The 21133-nt window shown below is 44.6% G+C and overlaps 1 protein-coding gene across 1 annotated transcript in view; it reads right to left on the bottom strand.

Annotated features, from left to right (window-relative positions):
• Nucleotides 1-5627: 5627 nt before the first annotated feature.
• Nucleotides 5628-21133, bottom strand: part of LOC108514480 (putative uncharacterized protein C16orf47) — a 52124-nt gene continuing 36618 nt past the window's right edge. The window contains 3 exon segments of the mRNA XM_017850739.1: nucleotides 5628-5846; nucleotides 5849-5880; nucleotides 9262-9382. Of these exon segments, the coding sequence (XP_017706228.1) occupies nucleotides 5628-5846; nucleotides 5849-5880; nucleotides 9262-9382 (372 nt within the window).

Raw genomic sequence — 21133 nt, forward strand, 5'->3', positions numbered from 1 at the left:
GCTCCCGAGTAGCTGGGACTACATGCGCCCGCCACCACGCCTGGCTAATTTTTTGTATTTTCAATAGAGACGGGGTTTCACCGTGTTAGCCAGGATGGTCTGGATCTCCTGACCTCGTGATCCACCCACCTCGGCCTCCCAAAGTGCTAGGATTACAGGCGTGAGCCACTGCGCCCAGCCATAATTGCGGTTTTCACCATTACTTTTGAAGGCGAAAACTGCAGTTACTTTTGCTCCAACCTATTCATATGAATTGTATTCTCTTCATGAATATTATTATTCATGAGTATTAATTCCTATTGTTTTCGTGTGTCTCTCTCCCCACTAAGACTGTACGTTTCTCAGGGGCAGGAACTATATTTTATATTTCCATGGCCTGGCACATGGTAGGTACTCTATCCATACTTGTGAAATTAATTAATGGATAGCCACATCAAGTTCACAAGTATCTTTAAATATAATTTCACATACAACTACCTTTATTTTTTTTAAGATGGAGTCTCACTCTGTCACCCAGGCTAGAGTGCAGTGACGCAATCTCAGCTCACTGTAACCTCTGCCCCCTGGGTTCAAGCGATTCTCATGCTTCAGCCTCCTGAACAGCTATAACTACAGGTGCATGCCACCATGCCTGGCTAATTTTTGTATTTGTTTTTTTTTTTTTGTTTTTTGTTTTTTTTTTTAGTAGAGACAGGGTTTCGTCATGTTGGCCAGGCTGGTCTCAAACTCCTGACCTCAAGTGATCTGCCTGCCTTGGCCTCTCAAAATGCTGGATTACAGGTGTGAGCCACCGTGCCTGGCTACCTATAACTACTTTTAGGATTTGTTTTCTGTCTTGGGGCTTCCTGGAGGTCAAGTCTTCTGGCTGTGTCTCTAGGCCACCGTGGGGTGCAGTGCCCCACTTGGGGGGCCATCAGGGGATTCCCTATAGACAAACTGTCCAGCCCTTCCTAGCATCCTGTCCTTAGTGGGGCACTGGAAGGCCACAGAGCAGGAGTGAGCAGTTAAGGGTGAGCCCCAGAAGAAGCAGAGGAAAGAAAACAAGAAGTGAGGAGAGCAGGAAGCAAGACTTCTCCCTCAGCTTTCCGTGGCCCTGGGAGCTGAGCACTGCTGCCAAGCAAACACTGGTGTGGAGCAGCGAGAAGGAAAGCCCAGGCTGGATGTGGTCAGCCGCTGGGTGGAGTTAAAATGTATAACAAGGGAGAGGCAACTGAAGAAAAGAAAAGATTCTTTTAAAAATTCGGCTGATGCCTAATTAAAAAAAAAATTCCACTCCCTCATGCTACGTTTTAAGAGACTTCCCTTTCAGAATTATTTTCAGTCTGGTGGTAACAGGCAGGAAGAGTGTCAGATGTTCACCAAGCTATAAAGAGGACACTCCCCACCCTCTAAAACACAGGGCCAGCCCCCACATTGCTTTTCTGACTTGGGTTATGAGGATACAGGATGTGAAGCTGTCAAGGCATAGATCTTTCCGGAAAGGAGTGTCCCATGTGGTACATTAAAAAAAAAAAATGGCTGCAGTATTTTGCAGCTTCTCTCACCAAGAGGTGGAGTCAGTTTCACCAGCCCTTGAATCTGGGTTATACTACTCACGGGACATCAGGACACCTAATGCAAGCAGAAGCTTGACAAGTGCTTGCACAGGGGGGTTTGCTCTCTTTTGCTATTTTTGGAATCCAGCCATCATGTGAAGAAGTCTAGACTGGCTTACCAGAGACACATAGCCTGGTCACACTTGTGGATCCCTCCAAGGTTCTAGGCACATAAGTGACACCATCTGGGACCACCAGGCCTCAGACAGTCCTCATGTGACTGTAGCCACATACACAAGTTCAGGTGAACTCAGCAGAAGAACTTCCCAGCTAAGCCCAACCCAAACTGCCACCTCCTAGGATGGTGAGCTAATTAATGATTGTTGTTTTAAGCCTCTTAAGTTTTGGATATTTTAAAAATATGGTGCTATGGTCTCAATGTTTGTGTTGCTTGGAAATTAATATGTTGAAACCTAATCCCCAATTTAGGGGCATTAAGAGGTAGGGACTTTGGGAAGTGATTAGATTATAATCTAATGGCACAAGTCCTAAATGGGACTTGTGCCCTTATAGAAGAGGCCTGGGGGAGCTTGTTTGCCCCTTCTGCAATATGAAGACACAGCAAGAAGATGCCATTTATGAGGAACGGGACTTCACGAGATACCAAATTTGCCAGTACATTGATCTTGAACTTCTCAGGCTCCAAAACTGTGAGAAATACATTTCTACTGTTTATAAGTTACCCAGTCTGTGGTGTTTTGTTATAGCAGTACAGATGGACTAAGACAGATGGCAAAACCAACCTACTAATACAGTCTGAGTCACAGGTGGAAAAATCCATGTAGAAATAACCACCTTACAACCTTGTATAGGAGAGCTATTATAACAGTGTGTTTTGGCCTGTTCAGGCTGCCATAACAAAATACCACAAACTGGGTAGCTTTTAAGCAGCAGAAATATATTTGTTCCAGTTCTGGAGACTGGGAAGTCCAAGATCAAGGCGTTGAGGATGGCAGATCTGGTGTCTGGTGAGGACCTGCTTTCTGGTTCACTGATGGTGTCTCCTTACTGTGTCTTCATGTGGTGGAAGGGGCAAGCTAGCTCTCTGGGTCTCTTTTATAAGATCAGTAATTCCATTCATTCATGAGAGCTCCACCTCTATGACCTAATCACTTCCCAAAGTCCCCACCTCCTGATATCATCACACTGAGGGTTAGGTTTCAACATTCAGACCATACCCTAGAGCGATTCAGAGTGTGGGCTTTGAAGCCAGGCAGGTTCAGTCCTCCCACTCGGATATAATCTTGGACACCTTTGGTAACAACGGCAACAGTGACAGTACATGCTTTGCAGAGTTGTAATGAGAACTGTGTCGGCCAGGGTCACACACCTGTATTAGGATAACTTGAGGAGAGTTTATACAGGGACTACTACATCTACAAAGATGTGGTCAGGGTTCAGGGAAACACAAGAGAGGGTGTAGTACCCTGGGGTTATGATAGCACCCAGGTGGGAAGCAAGGACAGGGCATGGTGATGAGAAGCTGAGGACAGAGCAGCAGGGTCAAGAGGGCTGCTTAACAGGACCCATAATCTTGTGTTGAGAAATGAGTCTGTTCTGCAGTGACATGGCTGGGAGGGGGCTGGGAGAATACAAACTCTGATCTAACTTCTTCCTCTTGCCTGTTTTTGCCAGTGATCCTCCTTGGCCAAATCCAACTGGAAGCCACTGGGCTTCAAATCAGCCTCCTGTAGCAAAAAGCAAGGTGGAGAAGGTGGGAGAGTAGATCTGGGGCAAATGGAAGGTATCCAGTTCACGGATTTAAAAGCAATAATGCATAGGAAAGCACTGATCATGTACCTAGCACCCAATCACTGTTTGCTGTAATATTATTATATTATCAGAAGAAACCAAGAGCTATGGGTGGCAGAAGAGGAATTGAGGGTTTTTTTTTTTTTTTTTTTTTTTTTTTTTTGCTAAGGCGACCTGCAGAATATTCATGGAGGAGGTCTGCTTTGAGTTGTGGCTTGGAGAGTTGAAGAAAATAATAGAGCAAACACTGACATGGAACCTACTATGTGCAGCTACCATTCTGGATGTCATACATACATTAATTTGTTTAATTCTCATATCTACTTTATGGGGTAGGTACTGTGATGGTTAATATTGAGTGTCAATTTGATTGGATTGAAAGATACAAAATATTGATCCTGGATGTGTCTGTGAGGGTGTTGCAGAAGGAGATTCACATTTGAGTCAATGGGCTGGGAAAGGCAGACCCACCCTTAACTTGGGTGGGCACCATCTAATCAGCTGCCAGTGTGGCTAGAATACAAGCAGGCAGAAAAACGTGAAAAGAGAGACTGGCCTAGCCTCCCAGCCTACATCTTTCTCCCATACTGGATGCTTTCTGCCTTGGAACATTGGACTCCAGATTCTTCAGTTTTGGAACTTGGACTGGCTCTCCTTGCTCCTCAGCCTGTAGATGGCCTAATGTGGGACGCTGTGATCATGTGAGTTAATACTTAATAAACTCCTATATATATATATACAAACATACACACATATATACACACACATATCTATTCCATTAGTTCTGTCTCTGTAGAGAACCCTAATACAGTACATTATCCCACTTCACAGATGAGAAATTGAGGCAGAGAGAAGTTGGATAACTCAGTCAAGGTCACACAGTAATAAGTAATGGAGCCAGGATTTGAATCAATTTCAAAGAGGGTGTGGGACACAGCATTTGTTTCTTAGGCACAGAGCTGAAAAATGCACATAGAGGAAGCAGTGAGTCATTCACACGGACTAGTGTGGGGTTTGTGCTGGAGAATGGGGAAAGACAGTCTGGGGAGAGAGCCAAGGACCAGAATGATGGGCGGAGGAATTTGTCCTCCATTCTGGGAGGCTCTGGGAAGCCACTGGGGACTTCAGAGAAGAGAAAGGCAATCACAGTGGGGTACCAGGCAATTTGTCTGTGTGCAAGGCCAAACTAACAAAGCAGGGAGCAACTGGAAGCCAGGCAGTCAGCCAGAGGATACTGCAGAGGTCCAAGCACTAGGTGATGAGGGCTTGAATGAGGATGATAGTAGCCTAGATGGAGGGAAGAGACAAGGGCATTGCGCTGCCAGGGGAAGCACAACAGGACTTGGGAACTGAAGTACTGGATGTGTCAAGTTGGGGCTGAAGAAACAGAAACAGATGGGAGGTTTGGGAGCCAGGTGATAGGTGAGTGATAGTATCAGATGTATCATTCAGCCACACTTAGTGTAAAAAGTGTTGGAAAAAAGAGTGTATGTCAGCCAGTCTTGTGTGTTCTTTGGTTACAATGTACATGTTAACAAGTCGTACCACTCCCACACACCGCAATCAATTGCGAAATAGCAATCTATTTTGCAATATCAGCTCCTGGTAAATTTCACTTGTGAGCCTGGAGCAAGGATAGGGGTGGATTCAAGGACCTCCCCCTGAGGCGGTGAGAGGACCAGGGTTGCAGGACATCGTCAGTTTCGTTCTGGGGCAGTCAGAAGGATGCTTGGTTGCCCAGCAACAACGCTGCCTCCGCAGCAGCCTTGGTTTCCTGCAGTCCCGGATGCATCTCATTAAAAGGATAGAGGGATGGATGGCCGACACATTTTCTGAAGTGTCATTTTCAGCGTCCGGAGTCCTGGTATCTTGTTTATAAGTGGCACTTACAAAATACAAGGGAAAGAAAAAGAAAAAGGGAGAGGAAGAAAGGTCTCCTAGGATCTCAAGCATGCAATGCGTGGATCTTGACTCTCCAATTTCAGCTTGTCTAAGAGACGGGGTGCAGAGCCTCCTTGAAATCCACCTGAAATGAATTAGCCTGAAGTAAAAGCAGGTGTTTATCTCAAGTCATTGCCTCAAATAGCTGACTACCTGTTGGAAGAAGGGTCTGATCGATGCAAACCAGAGCAGTCGTGCGTGAGCTGTTACACAGCGGTTAGTATCGATCAGAGCTAAAGGCTGCCGATAGGAATGTGGAGGAAACTGACAGGCAGAGAAGAGGGAAGAAGGAAACAGCCTTCGCTGGTGGCAGCCGTACAGAGGAAAGCCGATAAAAAGTCAATTCCACTTAACTGAATGGCTGCTAACTAAATATTTTTGGGGCCAGAGCCTTCCCAGGTAGCAGCTGGAGCATCTCTGTTCCGGAACTGAGACATCAAGCGAGATCTGGGCATCGACAAGCATGATCACTGGGCCCTGGTGATGAATGGGGGAAGAAGAGAGCCCCTAGATGCAGAGATGGGAGTCTTTGGGCTCAGCCGAGCTGACTGGGGCGCTGACCACACTGAGGACCGCCACTGACCACAGAGCACTGCTGACAGGCAAGAAAGGAACAGGGTGCAGGCTGGATGTTATGGAACAGTTGCTGATTAATTAGTTCATTTAAAACCGTGATCCTTTTTCCTGAACCTCAGTAAGGGCTGTTGAAACTAATGGCTGCAGAGAAAGTTGGACAATGGCTGGTCCTATCACAGACAGAAGCAGAATGGTGCCATGTAGTGTAGTTAAAAGACTGGTTGATGACTTATTTTCCTGAACTTTTATGCCCTCAGAAGGACTGTAATTATTTTTCCTGAATTAGATGTGAACATGTAACTTGTTTGGCCAATGAAATGTGAATAGAAGTGATGCATGTCCCTGCTGGGTAGAAGCATTTAATTACTGGTGTACAACCTTCCTGTTCTTTGCTTGCCACTGTGATCCTGGGTACTAGTGTTGATATGGATAAGAGTGAAACCGTCTGGAATGTTAAGCAAACGGATGGATAGTTTTCCAAAACTGCAATGAATTTTGTGTGAATAAGGAATAAACTTTTATTGTGTCACATCACTTAATTTTGGGCTTGTTACCCAGCATAACTGAACCTTTCCTGACTAATACAGGGGGGCTGGGTTTTAGAATCCTGTCTCTACCAGTTGTTACTATTTGGGTGATTTGGTCTATTTCTTAATCCACCCCAATCTTGTTTTATTTATATAAAGCACATGAAAACAACAAAGACAACAAATTACCATGTGCTGAATGCTCACAGGTGCAGGCATGGCAAAAGCTCTGCATATATTAACCTGATTAATTCTCAAAGCAACCGTGTGAAGAATCTATTCTTATCTTCATTTAACAATCGTGAAACCTAGTACTCAGAGAGGTTGAAAGAATTCCCCATGGTCACATAGCTTATAAATGACAGGCAGGAGTTCAAACCCAGGCAGACCAATTCCAGAGCACTTTTTCTTAACCATTTTCCTATACTGCCTCTCAGCTTGGGTACTTAATAAATGACAGGTACTATAAGCCCAGGAATAAATTCACTGACTGACCCATACTCAAGCACTCCATATGGGAGAAGAAGAAAAAAAAGATTGCATTTCGTTTGATCTTTTACCATTTTATACTCCCTGTTCCCTTATAAGCCTATGTATGGTCTGATCCTGTCTGAAATATCCTTCTCCACTTGTTCCCCAAATCCTGGTTATTTCTAGAACTCCAGATCAATTCCCCACTCATTTGTGATATAAACAAGGGAATTCCTTAGCATTAGAAGAGACCATCAGAGAATACCTTTCGGAAGAGTTTCTCATGTATATAACGGGGATAATAGCACTCACCTCATGGGGTTGTTGGAGTAATGCTCATCTTTTATCAGTTGAACCCCAAAGAGATCCTAGGGAAAAAGAGGCATCACACTGAACAAGTGCCTACTTACTTTGTGCTAAGTCTCTCCTTAAACCTTCCCCACACTCTTCCAAAGGGGATACCACTGACCCCAGATGACCGGTGGAGAAACTGAGCCTCAAAGAGTTAAAGTGAGCCAGGCGTGGAGGGGCATGCTTGTAATTCCAGCACTTTGGGAGGCCAAGGTAGGTGGATTGCTTGAGGTAGGGAGTTTAAGACCAGCCTGGCCAACACGGCGAAATCCCATCTTTACTAAAAGTACAAAAATTAACCGGGCGTGGTGGTGGGTTCCTGTAAATCCCAGCTACTCAGGAGGCTGAGGCATGAGAATCGCTTGAGACTGGGAGGTGGAGGTTGCAGTGAGCCCAGATCACACCACTGCACTCCAGCCTGGGTGGCAGAGACTCTCTCTCTCTCTCTCTCTCTCTCTCACACACACAAACACACAGAGTTGAAGTGATATCTAGTGTCAGTCTCTATTTTCTCTGAGCCTGTATGAGACCATTTCACAATTTGGAGGAGTAACAGTCTTCTAAGTACCTTAATTAGGAGATCTTCTTTGCCCTCTGCTTGTCAAATGCTGGTTACTTGAGAAATGCATTCTGTTTACTGATATATCAATGTATTGATGTGTACAGTGTGTGCATATGTGTGCCTGTGTGCATGCAGATGTGTGTGCATGTGCGCGCCCGTGTGTGCATGTGCACATGTGTGTGCATGTGCACATGTGTGTGCATGTGTATGTGTGTGTGTGTGTGTGCGTGTGTGTGCCCAGTCACCAATGTCTGTGCTCAGGCTCTTTTCAACCGATATTTTGGGCATGGGCTAAGGAGAGTGTGCTCAGGCTATTTTAAGTTTCTGTACTTAATGCTTAGCAATTTTAATAAACTTCATTCCGTTAGGTAGTCGACTTAATATTTTAAATATGGTTTTAATTAACCATCCTCCTTGTGTTTAAGGCAAAAGCAGGAAAACAGGGAAAGCGTCTAACCCGAGAGCATTGCCAGTGATTCCACTCTTTGTGACAATGAAGGCCAGAATTCCAGAATGCAGAGGCGAGAGTTCTCCCAAAATTGTTTCTCAGGGCATAGACCTATAATGCTTAAATCGTTTCTAATTCCACTGGGTTCTGTTATCCCAGCACAGACTGTAAACATTTATTTTTGGGCTTTCCCAGAAATGTGTCTTATGGAAGGGATTAGCTGTTTGCGTATGTAAAGTTCCGAAGGTGAGCTCCTCTAACCTAACCCACATAATTAAAGTGGAAAATTTTTGGTGGAGGAAAAAAAAAAAAACATCAGGGAAAATACCATGTTTGGAAAGAGAGCTGTACTCCTACAGTCTCAAGAGATGGCTCTGCGTTCTTGGGCACTTAATTATATCCCATCTTGCTATGTGCTCCAATTCTTTCATCCTTTTAGTCTTTACAGACAATACCAGGATCCCTGGCACCACACACTCTTCTCCGAGAGGGTCTACAATGTCTAGCTTTGCAGTGAGACAGTAGGCAACTGGAGGACAAGGAGAGTGACACTGACATGGAGCCAGTGACTGGGTTTACACTATCATTTTAAAACATGAGGTTCATCACTTTTTAAAGTGTGGAGTATATAGGGAAGAAAACAACAAAGAACAAAACAAAACAAGTTTGGGTTTGTTTTTGTTTTTAAGACGGAGTCTTGCTCTGTTTCCGAGGCTGGGGTGCAGTGGAGGTGATCTCAGCGTGAACTGCAACCTCCGCTGCCCAGGTTCAAGCGATTCTCCTGCCTCAACCTCCCAAGTAGCTGGGATTACAGGCGCCTGCCACCACACCTGGCTAATTTTTTTTTTTTTTATTTTCAGTAGAGACGGGGTTTCGCCATGTTGGCCAGGCTGGTCTCGAACTCCTGACCTCAGGTGATTCATCTGCCTCAGCCTCCCAAAGTCCTGGGATTATAGGCGTGAGTCACCATGCTGGGATCAGATAGTTTTCTTTAAAAATGCAAATGGCTAGGGGCACTAGTAGACATTTATCACCAACCCCTCTGCAACTGCAGCTTTGTGCCTGAGTTGGTGGTGCTGGTTCTGGAGTTAGACCCCCTGGGCTCCACTCCAGGTCCTGTCCCTCGCTGGCTCTTGTTAACTTCTTTGTGTCTCAGTTTCTCTATCTGTAAAGTGGGAGTAATAATAGGACTTGTTGGCCGGGCGCGGTGGCTCAAGCCTGTAATCCCAGCACTTTGGGAGGCCGAGGCGGGTGGATCACAAGGTCAGGAGGTCGAGACCATCCTGGCTAACACAGTGAAACCCCGTCTCCACATAAAAAATACAAAAAATTAGCCGGGCGAGGTGGCGGGCACCTGTAGTCCCAGCTACTCGGGAGGCTGAGGCAGGAGAATGGCATGGACCTGGGAGGCAGAGCTTGCAGTGAGCTGAGATCCGGCCACTGCACTCCAGCCTGGGCGACAGAGCGAGACTCCGTCTCAAAAAAAAAAAAAAAAAATAATAATAATAATAATAGGACTTGTTTTCTAGGGTTGACATGAGAATTCAATGAAAGAATATATGAAAACACCATGAGAACAAGTCAGTGCACAGCATTACATAGCAGGACCTGCAAAAGGTCAGCTACTATGCCTGCTATAGATAATGAACGCCTAAATATAAGTCATTTTAAAAAAAGCAACTGCCCTTGTGAAGTACTTGATAAACACGATTCATGGTCCAGAGTGCTTGATGTACATGACTCCTATAATCTTTCACTCAACCCTAAGGAAGTAGGTTCTAGTAAAAATCCATTTCACAGAGGAAGGACCACAAAAGCAAAATGTAGCTTGCCCGGGGTCATGCAGCTAGGCCAGGCTGGGCTTTGAGGGCGTGTCTGACTCTTCCTACTGGGCCAGCTAAGGCAGGGTAGTTTTAAGAGGGGAACACAGAGAGACAGAGAGACTTTAGGACCCAGAGATGCTAGTCAAAGTGTGAGCTGACGCAACGAGCGCCACAGGGTGGGAGGGATATTCAGAGGAGAGGACCAAAGCACCAAAGGAACTTTGCCTTTACCTGATTTTGCCTAGGGCCAGTACAATATCTGATTTCTTTTGTGGTCTCCAATGTTGCCTGGAGCAGGGAGTTACCGAAAGCCACGATCTGGGATCTGAGTCCTAAAACTAGGTACTGTATTCCAGTTCTACCACATATTCTATGATCTTGGCAACTCACATTCCTTTCCCAGCAAGTTTCATTTTCTGGGAAATGGGGATCAGAAATCGTGGCTCCCCTACCTCATGGAGCTCTTGTGAGGCTCAAATGTTTGGGGATGTTTAACTGCCCGGTTAACTAGAAAGCACTGCACAGAGATGCTATATATTATTATTGGCTTGATGCCTCCCTGTGATGCAAGAGGGATGCGGGTCCAGTGCAGTGGCTCACACCTGTAATCCCAGTGCTTTAGGAGACCAAGGTAGGAGGATTGCTTGAGGCCAGGAGTTCAAGACCAGCCTGGGCAGCATAGTGAAACCCCATCTCTACAAAAATTTAAAAATTAGCCCCATGTGGTGGCACACAATTGTAGTCCCAGCTACTCAGGAGGCTGAGGTGGGAGGATCACTTGAGCCCAGGAGAATGAAGCTACAGTGAGCTATGATTATATCACTGCACTCTAGCCTGGGTGACAGAGCAAGACTCTGTCTCAAAAAAAAAAAAAAAAAAAAAAAGAGTGGAGAGGGGATGCACTTGGTCCTTCAAAACTTTGATTTAGAGAGGACCCAAACTTGTGCCTCCCTGGATAAAATTTTATGGTGTCAGAGATCCTGGTATTGTCTGGAATCAATTCAAGAAGAGGGAAGGAGACTGGGAGCCTCGTGGATGAAGGTATTATGATAGCAGGTTTCAGGAACATGCTGTAATCAGCTCTCTCCTCTCTGTAGTTCCACTCCTGGCAATTGAGGCCAGCTGGGGACTGGATGATGTCCTCTCTGATGCACTGGAATTTGTCCTGCTTTATGGTCTGGTCTGCTATAGGACCACATATCACACAGAGACACAAAGCAATTGACAGCATCCTGGCCGTTTCTTACAGATCCAATATCCTGTGTCTAGGCTGTATTTCAGGCCAACTTTTAGTGAAGTGGATCAATGCTTGAAGCACATAATGTAACATGATTCTTCAAGAGTTTGATTAATTGTGTCACAGTCACAGCCTCAGTTCAGGTTCAACCTTTTAAAAGTTTTATTATTGCATAAAGTGATCAATCAGGAGGAGAGGGAAGACAAATGCTCAATGTTGGCCATCTCTCCCTCTTGTCTTCGTCAGCAAGTGTTCTTCTCCTGGTCAGTTCGGCTGGATCATGATGGAGAAATTCATGAAGATGCATGGCGCAGCAAAATATGGACCACCAAAGAGTGCTCTGAGTGGAAGTCCAGCTCCTCCAGTGCTGACCAACCTTGGCAACACACAGGAGGCCCTGGGGTGTTTTAAGAAGGTCAGAGCCCTGTATTTCACCCACAGAAGTTCTGATGCTCTTGGTCTAGGGCCTGGTCTGGGCATCTCTTGGGGATTCTAATGTGTAACTGAGTGTTATGGTGGAATTATGTCCACAACCTCCAGTATCCCAGAATGTGACTGTATTTAGAGATAATACCTTTAAAGAGGTAACTAGGGGCTGAACGCGGTGGCTCATGCCAGTAATCCCAGCACTTTGGGAGGCTGAGGTGGGTGGATCACCTGAGGTCAGGAGTTCAAGACCAGCCTGGGCAACATGGCGAAACCCCATCTCTACAAAAAATACTAAAGAGGCTCGGCACGGTGGCTCACGCCTATAATCCCAGCAGTTTGGGAGGCTGAGGTGGGTGGATCACCTGAGGTCAGGAGTTCAAGACCAGCCTGGCCAACATGGTGAAATCCCATCTTTACTAAAAATATAAAAATTAGCCAGGCATGGTGGCGGGTGCCTGTAATCCCAGCTATTTGGGAGGCTGAGGCAGGAGAATCACTTGAGGAAAAAAAAAAAAAAAGGTAATTAGGGTACATTAAGGGCATATGGGTGGACCCTAATCCAATAAGACTGGTGTCCTTTAAAGCAGAGGAGATTCGGACACAGACACGTAGAAGAAAGACCACGTGAACACCCTGGAGGAAGATGGCCAGTTACGAGCTAAGGTGAGAGGCCTCAGAAGAAACCAATCCCGCCAACACCTTCATCTTGGGCTTCTGGCCTGCAGAATTATGAGAAAATACATTTCTGTCATCGAAGCCACCTAGTTTGTCGTACTTTCTTTGTGGTATTTTGGGGGTTCCTGTCCACCAACTTCTGTTTTCTCCATCTCTAGATCCCTCTCTTGGGTCATATCCTGTTAGAAGCTGCTCTCACAGTAATCCCCAAGAAGGTATTAGCTGAACTTAAGGTTTTAGCCCTCCCACAAGTACCTACATTTTAATACGGGATTCTTACCTGGGGTAATCTAGGTAGCTGAGATGCATTTGGACGGACGGCTTTCCAGGCATCATTGCTGTAGTGACAGCCAATACTTACTATGTGCCATATACTGTTCCAAGTGCTCGCTCTCTCTGTCTCTCTGTGTCTATCTATATCTATGTCTACACCTGTATCTAATATTCATTCGTTGAATCCCCCCAATAGCCCTATGAGGTAGGTGTGCTTAAAAGAGGAAGCTGAGGCACAAAAGGGTTGAGTATCCAAGGTTTTACAGATAGTAAATGGTAGAGCTATGATTTGAACCCAGGAAGTCTGACTTCAGGTACCATGCTTTTAACCACTCACCACTCAGATGACCTCAATGGCCCCTAGCAGGGTCAGAACAGACTTTGGGGACTAGCTTTGTTTTTCTAACAATAGCTGTTAGTGACCTTCCCTGTTAGTCTCCCCACCTCTTTTTTTTCCCCCCCTGGAGACAGTCTCGCTCTGTCACCCAGGTTGGCATGCAGTGGCATGATCATGGCCCAGTCCTGGTCTCAAGTGATCCTCCTGCCTCAGCCTCCCTAACAGTTGCGACCACAGGCATGTGCCACACCCAGCTAACGCAACATTTTTTTTTTTTTAGATATGGGGTCTTGCTATGTTGCCCAGGCTGGTCTTGAACACCTGAGCTCAAGTGATCCTTCTGCCTCAGGCTCCCAAAGTGCTGGGATTACAGGTGTGCCCCACTGTACCTGGCTCCCTGTTAGTTCTTATTTCTCTATTTCTAAGTGCCTGAGACAGTACCCTCTGTGGGAGATTTTTTTTGGTTCCAAATATTACTCTTCCCTATGGGAGGATTATCCTTCTCCCACCTCATCAACATCAGACTTGGCCATGTGACTTGCTTTGGCTGCCAATAAAATGTGAGAGGAAGTGATGTTTGCTACTTTTGAGCAGAAACTTTAAAAGTCATCATGCAATTTTTCTCTTCTCCCTTCTAGCATGAGAATGCTTTGAAGCCAGGCCCAAGCAGCAACTTCAGCTCAGGTCTCAGAATAAAGACAAAATAGAGGGGAGATGCAATCAACCTGTGAGTAAAAAAAATGTATATTTGTTGCAAGCCACCGAGACTCAGGGGTTGTTTGTTACTGCATCATTACTTAGTAAAAACTGACTGATACACTCTCTAAATACCAATATATTTAAGTGAAATGCCAGGACTGTTATAAGGATAATATCTTTAATCAATAAGCATACTCTTAAACAACCAATAAACTATATTATAGCTTATCCAAGAAATCTTGCAAGACAGCTTTCTACCTTCTGTGAATACTTTCTGTGCATCTATCCATCTCCATCTCAGAAGGCTAAAAGATCATAAACCCTTGCCTAGCTCAGTACACATGGAGTTCATTCACCACTCAATATGTACAAAGAGAATCAGAAGGAAGAGATGGAGAAGACGAAATGTTATTTTAGGTTCCAGGACATTGGATGGAATGGGAGAGAAAAAGGATCTCTTTTCTTTCATAGATGGGAATTAGTACAAAGGCCTGATGAGACTGTCCCTTATCCAAGGACAGAGAATGAAAGAACACGTCAATGTAAATTATCCATTCCAAGCTTTCGACCCGGCTGCCATTTTTGGTTCCAAATTGCTCAAGCTTCTTAGAGGCTGCAAACTTATGACCTATGAACTGAATGTGACCTGTGGAAGTCTTTTAACATACCAAATAAACACTATTCTATGTGCAGATGTTTGAATCAAATTGATTGCCAACAATCAAAATTTGAGATACTTCAAGTTAAAAAAAAAATAGCTCCAGCTTCTCTTAATTGGAAGCCTTGGTTACACTGGGCTTAGGAAACTTCAACTCGAGTTGAGCAGCAGCTGCTTCTTAGGCTGGGCATGGTTTCCACAGTCCCTACCTCTCCCTATTGCCTTGTACTAGGTTCACTTCACTTCTTTATATATATACATCTATCTATCTATCTATCTATCTATCTATCTATCTATCTATCTATATATTTTTTGAGATGGAATCTTGCTTTGTTGCCCAGGCTGGAGTGCAGTGGTGCGATCTCGGCTCACTGCAACCTCCACCTCCTGGGTTCAAGCAATTCTCCTGCCTCAGCCTCCTAAGTAGCTGGGATCACAGGCACACGCCACCACGCCCGGCTAATTTTTGTATATTTAGTACAGACGGGGTTTTACCACGTTGGCCAGGATGGTCTCGAACTCCTGAACTTGTGATCCACCCGCCTCGGCCTCCTAAAGTGCTGGGATTACATATGTGATTATTTATATTGTTTGCTTAATCCATGGAACTACTTGAGTTTGCCACCTTGGGTATCAATTAACTCCTCTCCTTTCCTTTTCCTTGTCCTTCTTTTATTCCTATGTCTTCCATAGTGAAAAAGATCTCAGGGACTCTATTTTTGCCACTCTGAGGACATCACTCTTCTGCCTTGTTTTTGGAATTTGGGGTAAACCAAACTTGACAGTCCAGTTCTTTGGTTCCCAAAGAGAGTCATTCTAAACTATCTATTAGGTTGGTGCAAAAGTCATTGCAGTTTTTGCCATTAAATGTAATGGCCAATGGGCACGGTGGTTCATGCCTGTAATCCCAACACTTTGGGAGGCCAAAGCAGGCAGATCACTTGAGGTCAGGAGTTCGAGACCAGCCTGGCCAACATGGTGAAACTTCGTCTCTACTAAAAACACAAAAATTAGCCAGGCATGGTGGTGCATGCCTGTAGTCCCAGCTACTTGGGAGGCTGAGGTAGGAGGATCACTTGAACTTAGGAGGCAGAGGCTGCAGTGAGCCGAAACTGTACCACTGCCCTACAGGCTGCGTGACAGAGTGAGAGTCTGTCTCAAAAAAAAAAGTAATAGCCAAAACTGCAATGACTTTTGCACCTTGCAACAGTTCTAGGGTTGCAAGGAAGAGACACTTTCTGCTGGAGATCCTGACAATGTTTATCTAATAGCTTCTACAATACTCGGTGATTTGCATATTTGTATAGCTAGCAGGTCTTGGAGCAGCATAAGCCTCCTGCCCTCTAGATAATTCTGTTGCTTAACAAACCATAACAGCTTTGATTACATGGAAAATGCTAGCAGTAAATGATTGGAAAATGATTTTACTGTTTTCTGTTATGGAAACTCACATGTAGGAACATTGTGGAACTGTCTTGAAATTTCTTTTGCCTTCTAAATGTAAAATCACTAGACTGTGATATTTCAGCAATTCTACATTTTAAAATATCAGAGCTGATGAGATCGATACTGCTTTGTAGATACCTACACTGCAGAGAGCCAGCCAGTGCTATCTGGATAAAGTAGACAGTGGGTAGGCATTTGCAAGCCTCTCACCTACCCTTTTTCTTTTTCTGCACCAGATTTGTTACTATACTGACCTCTCATTGGCTAAAACTTTACATCAAGGCCCAGGGACTGTAAACCCACGGCAGCTTGGACTATATGAAATATGAATGTTGAGATACATACTTCAGTTCCTGAACTCAGTAATGAAATCGCCCTCAGAGTTCTCATGCCAGCATTCAGCTAGCTGCAACTTTCTCCTGCTTGCCTTCTAAGGAGATTAAGAACGGGCATTTTATTTTGTTTCCGTTTTAGTTTATTTGAAGGTTTTATGATGTCTTGGTTGAGTGGCTCGTGGGGCTTGCAAATAAACATGCTGCTTTTAAAATGGCAAGTTGTTTTATTTATTTCTTTTAGGTGCCCAGTGACCTCCGGGTATATTAGGTAGCTTTAAATTATAATTAAAATAATAACTGTCATCCTAAAACAATAATAGATGTTGAATGATACAAACACCAAATTAGGATGTTCAGAAAATCTTATGAAGGAGGCCAGAGAAAGCATGGACTTAAAAACATTATCTTTGTGGCAGTGTGACCAAAGGAAACTTATCTCAAACAGCAGCTTTGTTATAATGTTTTTTTGTTTTGTTTTGCCTTTCTATAAGGCTACTCAAAAATTTTTTTTTGTATTTCTTAGATTTGGGGTATTGGGGGGTGGGGGAATATCCAGTTCTTTAGTTGATCTTGTTATGACTTTACCGAGAGAAGGAAATAATGGAAACTGCTTGTCATCGGAGAAAATCCCCTGTAGTCTAATGATTTCTTGACAATTTCTCAAGTCCATGGACACAATCAGTAGAAGCCGACATTGTGTTTCGCTGGATGCCAAATCCTCAGAGTGCTTCTGAGTCCCTCTAAGACATACATCTGCATTCCTCCATCTGTCATCTTAGTTCATCTTCCTCTCCCAACTGTTCTTAAATTAAATGACTACATCTAATGGGAGATTTTCTCGTGAAAGCTTATGAGAATTTGTCTCAAGACAAATTAAAACATTGCAATGTAATCACCCAACTCCACTCACTGCTTGGCTGGCCCCAGTGCCCGCTTTTACCCAAAGGGGTTAATCAATGTTTGGGCTCCGTCTAGAGAGAAGCAACCAGGAAGGAAACCCATTCAAGAGGAGATGGCACCCACCCGCTGATGGTCAGAGGGTCAGGGGATGAAGACTGGATCTGCCCGCTGCAGAGAGAACTGGAGATATGCCAGGGCTCCAAAGACCAGGACAAGAAGAGTAGGAGACAGGGAGTGAAAGAAAACAAACATCTGGTTCTCGAATATCAAGGCATGATGCTTAACCCCAGGGATATGAAAGTTCCCCTTCTCTCACCCTCCACTCCCCATGGATGAGTGGATGTTTTCCTGCAGTTGTTACAGGTCACTAGGGTTGATGGGACCCTTCAGCTTGGCTGGTCATTGCCCCCTACTTTTTTTTTTTTGAGATAGGGTCTCACTCTGTCGCCCAGGCTGGAGTGCGGTGGGATGATCATGGCTCACTGCAGCCTGGACTACCCAGGCTCAAGCAATCCTCCCACCTCAGCCTCATGAGTAGCTGGGACCACAGGCATGCACCACTATGCCTGGCTAATTTTGAAAACGTTTTGTAGAGACAGAGTCTCACTGTGTTGCCCAGGCCGGTCTCAAACTCCTAGGCTCAGGCAATCCTCCTGCCTCGGCTTCCCAAAGAGCTGGCATTAATGGTGTGAGCCACTGCACCCTGCCTGCTCACTGCCCTTTTATTCTCTCACTACACCATGTGAATCCCTTTCAACATTTGGTTGAAGGGGACAGCATCTCCAGCAATTCCACCTTATAGAAATGTATCCAAATGAGACAATGACACAGATTCACCAAGCACAAAGATGTCCATCACATCATTGTTTACAACATCACTGTTCATTAATAGGGAAATTAGTTAAATAAAAAATGGTATATCCAACACTGGAATGCAATGTGGTCATTGCAATGAAACTATGAAAAATCATCAAACATTATTGAAAATCTATAATCCACTGACATGGTACACTGTTGCAGACAGTATGCATACTATGATACCACTGGCATGAAATAAAACATATGTATATGTGTATGCATAAGAGACATCTGATAGGATGAAGTCCAGGTTAACCGTGTTTACTTCTGGGTGGTGGAATTTTTGGCAATTTTAATTTTCATGCATTGATAAATTGCTTGCATTTCTCAAGATATTGTACATCATCTTTTAATCAGAAAAATAAAGCTTAAAGCTAGGTCTACATTTGAGAGAAAAAAGAACAGCCTTGATTAATGGTATGTGAGTCATTACACTGTTCTCCTAAAGTCTCCAAACCCAAAACATTTCCCAAGGCATTGAATCCTGGGAAAGAGCTTTGGCTGGGTCATGATGGGAACAGGGAGTTGGCTGCCCCTGTGATGCTCCAACTCTTTATTCCCAGGCCACGACAGTCTAATTTGATAATCATTTCCATTAAAACTTTATGCTCCCTACTAAACATTCAAAGTGCTTCCTTGGATCAATGCTTTCAAGTTCATCCTGATATCATCTTTGTAAGGCAGAGGTAGATACGGAATATGAAGAAAAATTTCAGGACCCAAGACATCAGTGGCTATGGGACTTGAGGGAGACAATGGTACTGCTGAGACTAGTGTACTGGTTCTCAATCTCTCAGCTCAGGGCTTCTTCCACGAACCCCTAGTGCTTCACTTTCAGAAGTGAGATGGAGCCAGGCACGGCGGCTCACACCTGTAATCCCAGCACTTTGGGAGGCCATGGTGGGAGAATCACTTGAGGCCACGAGTTTGAGACCAGCTTGGGCAACATAGTGAAACCTTATCTCTACAGATAATTTAAAAACTAGCTGGGCATGGTGGGCACATGCCTGTATTCCCAGCTACTTGGGAGGCTGAGGTGGGAGAACTGCTTATGTTTGAGGCTGAAGTGAGCTATGATCGTGTCACTACACTCCATCCTGGGAGACAGAGTGAAACCCTGTCTCAAAAAACAAAAGTTTAAAATAAAATAACCTTTTTAATAATTCAGGAAATGAAACTAAAACCATCTGTATCTTTGTGTGTAGGGATGTTCAAGAGTTGGATTATAATCTGGCTGTGATCAAAGTGCTCATTAAAAGGAATATTTTGGGGCCTCTTACGGCCATTATGGGTCCTGATTCGTCCTTATTTGCTGAGACAGTGCTCTCAGGGAAGTCTGGAGTTTGGATTAAAGGTTTCAGTTCTACTATTAACAGTGACAAACAAAGGCAAGGGTTAACCTGACTAGGTCTCAACCTTTTTATACCTAAAACAGGTGGGGAGGCCCGGCGTGGTGGCTCACACTTGTAATCCCAGCACTTTGGGAGGCCGAAGTGGGCGGATCACTTGAGGTCTGGAGTTCAAGATCAGCTTGGCCAACATGGCATAACCCTGTTTCTACTAAAAATACAAAAATTAGCCAGACGTGGTGGCAAGTGCCTGTAGTCCCAGCTACTTGGGAGGCTGAGGAACGAGAATCGATTGAACCCAGGAGGTGGAGGTTGCAGTAAGCTGAGATTGTGCCACTGTACTCCAGCCTGGGTGACAGAGCAAGACTCTGCCCCCAAAACAACAAACAACTGAACCAAAAAAAACACGAATGGGGAGAGAAAGCTTGGCCTTACACTCCCCAAGGCATCATTTGGAGGATCAAGTGATGGAAGAGCTAAGAAGCCCCTCTCTTTGACTTCTCTCTAGCCTTCTCGAGAGAAGCTGGTCACCCTACTCCATAGCACATTCTTGTAATATGCTGCCACTTACACTCTACATCTTGAGGTTTCTGCCTCCCCAGTCGGGCTGTGAAAGAACAAAGTCAAGAATGATTTTGAGTCAATATAATACCACGCCTATGACCTAATACCACAGTTTTCAATAGATGTTTGCCGACTGGGTGAATGGTTCAGAAATTCAAAGTACTCCACCAGGGAAATACCTTAGAGATTGCAACAGTGAAACTCATGGAACTGTCTTACTCTGAAATATACAACGTATTAGCCATTTAAAAAAGGTCACACACTTTCTGAGATTGTTAGAGTATGTGGAATGACAAAAGTAGTTGCTGACATTTGACTGGTCACTTTGTGCCAAGCACTGTGCTAATCTCTAAATATGTGTGTGTGTGTGTGTGTGTGTGTGTGTGTGTGTGTATACACACACACATATATATACACACATATATATATATATTTTTCCAGACAGGGTTTCGCTCTGTCACCCAGGCTGGAGTGCAGTGGCTCAATCATAGTTTACTGTAGCCTTGAACTCCTGGGCTCAAGAGATATTCCCATCTCAGCCTCCCGAGTAGTAGGGACTACAGTTGTTCTCCACTGTGTAGGACTGATTTCTGAATTTTTTGTGGAGACAGGGTCTTGCTATGTTACCCAGGCTGGTCTCAAACTCCTGGTCTCAAGCGATCCTCCTGCCTCTGCCTCCCAAAGTATTGGGATTACAGGCATAAGGCATCACATCATGCTGAGCTAAATAAATTTTCTAATTTCATCCTACCAACCTCCCTTTGAGGTAGGTGGCATTGTCATTCCAGTTTTTCAGATTCTGATTCTGAGGCTCAGGAGGTAGTCTGCCCATGGGAAAGAATAGGCCTGGAAGCCACTTCCCAGCCTGTAATCTTGATCTCTTTCATGACTGTGTGTCTGGGGCAGATTTGCAACAAAGAGCAGGGTGGTTTAGGACCTGTTTATTTTCATTCTAACTCAGGGTTTATATTGAGTTGGCTTCTTGCAGATGCTCTTTCAACCAGCCCGTGCTGAGCAGGTGAAACTGAACAAGACCTCGATAAAGGCTCAGGTGGTTGCACATCATCACCCTGCCTTCTGACAATATCATTCATCTTCAGAGCATTAGCTCAAACATGGTCCCTCCCTTTGTTTCTTAAATGTTCCCAGTTTCCTTTACTTCCCTCTCAGTTTCCTCTTAACCAGCTGAGTGACAGAAACTCAATGCTGACCACTTTATTAGCCAATGACCTTGTCCCTCTGGCCTTTTGCCCTGCCTGCTCTCCTGGGCAGGTTACCTTACGTCATAAGTCCTTGTCAAAGGTCAGGACCTCTGAGCCATCAGCAC

Source organism: Rhinopithecus bieti, unplaced genomic scaffold (genome assembly GCF_001698545.2).
Source record: "Rhinopithecus bieti isolate Rb0 unplaced genomic scaffold, ASM169854v2 scaffold_32081, whole genome shotgun sequence".
Taxonomy (NCBI): domain Eukaryota; kingdom Metazoa; phylum Chordata; class Mammalia; order Primates; family Cercopithecidae; genus Rhinopithecus; species Rhinopithecus bieti.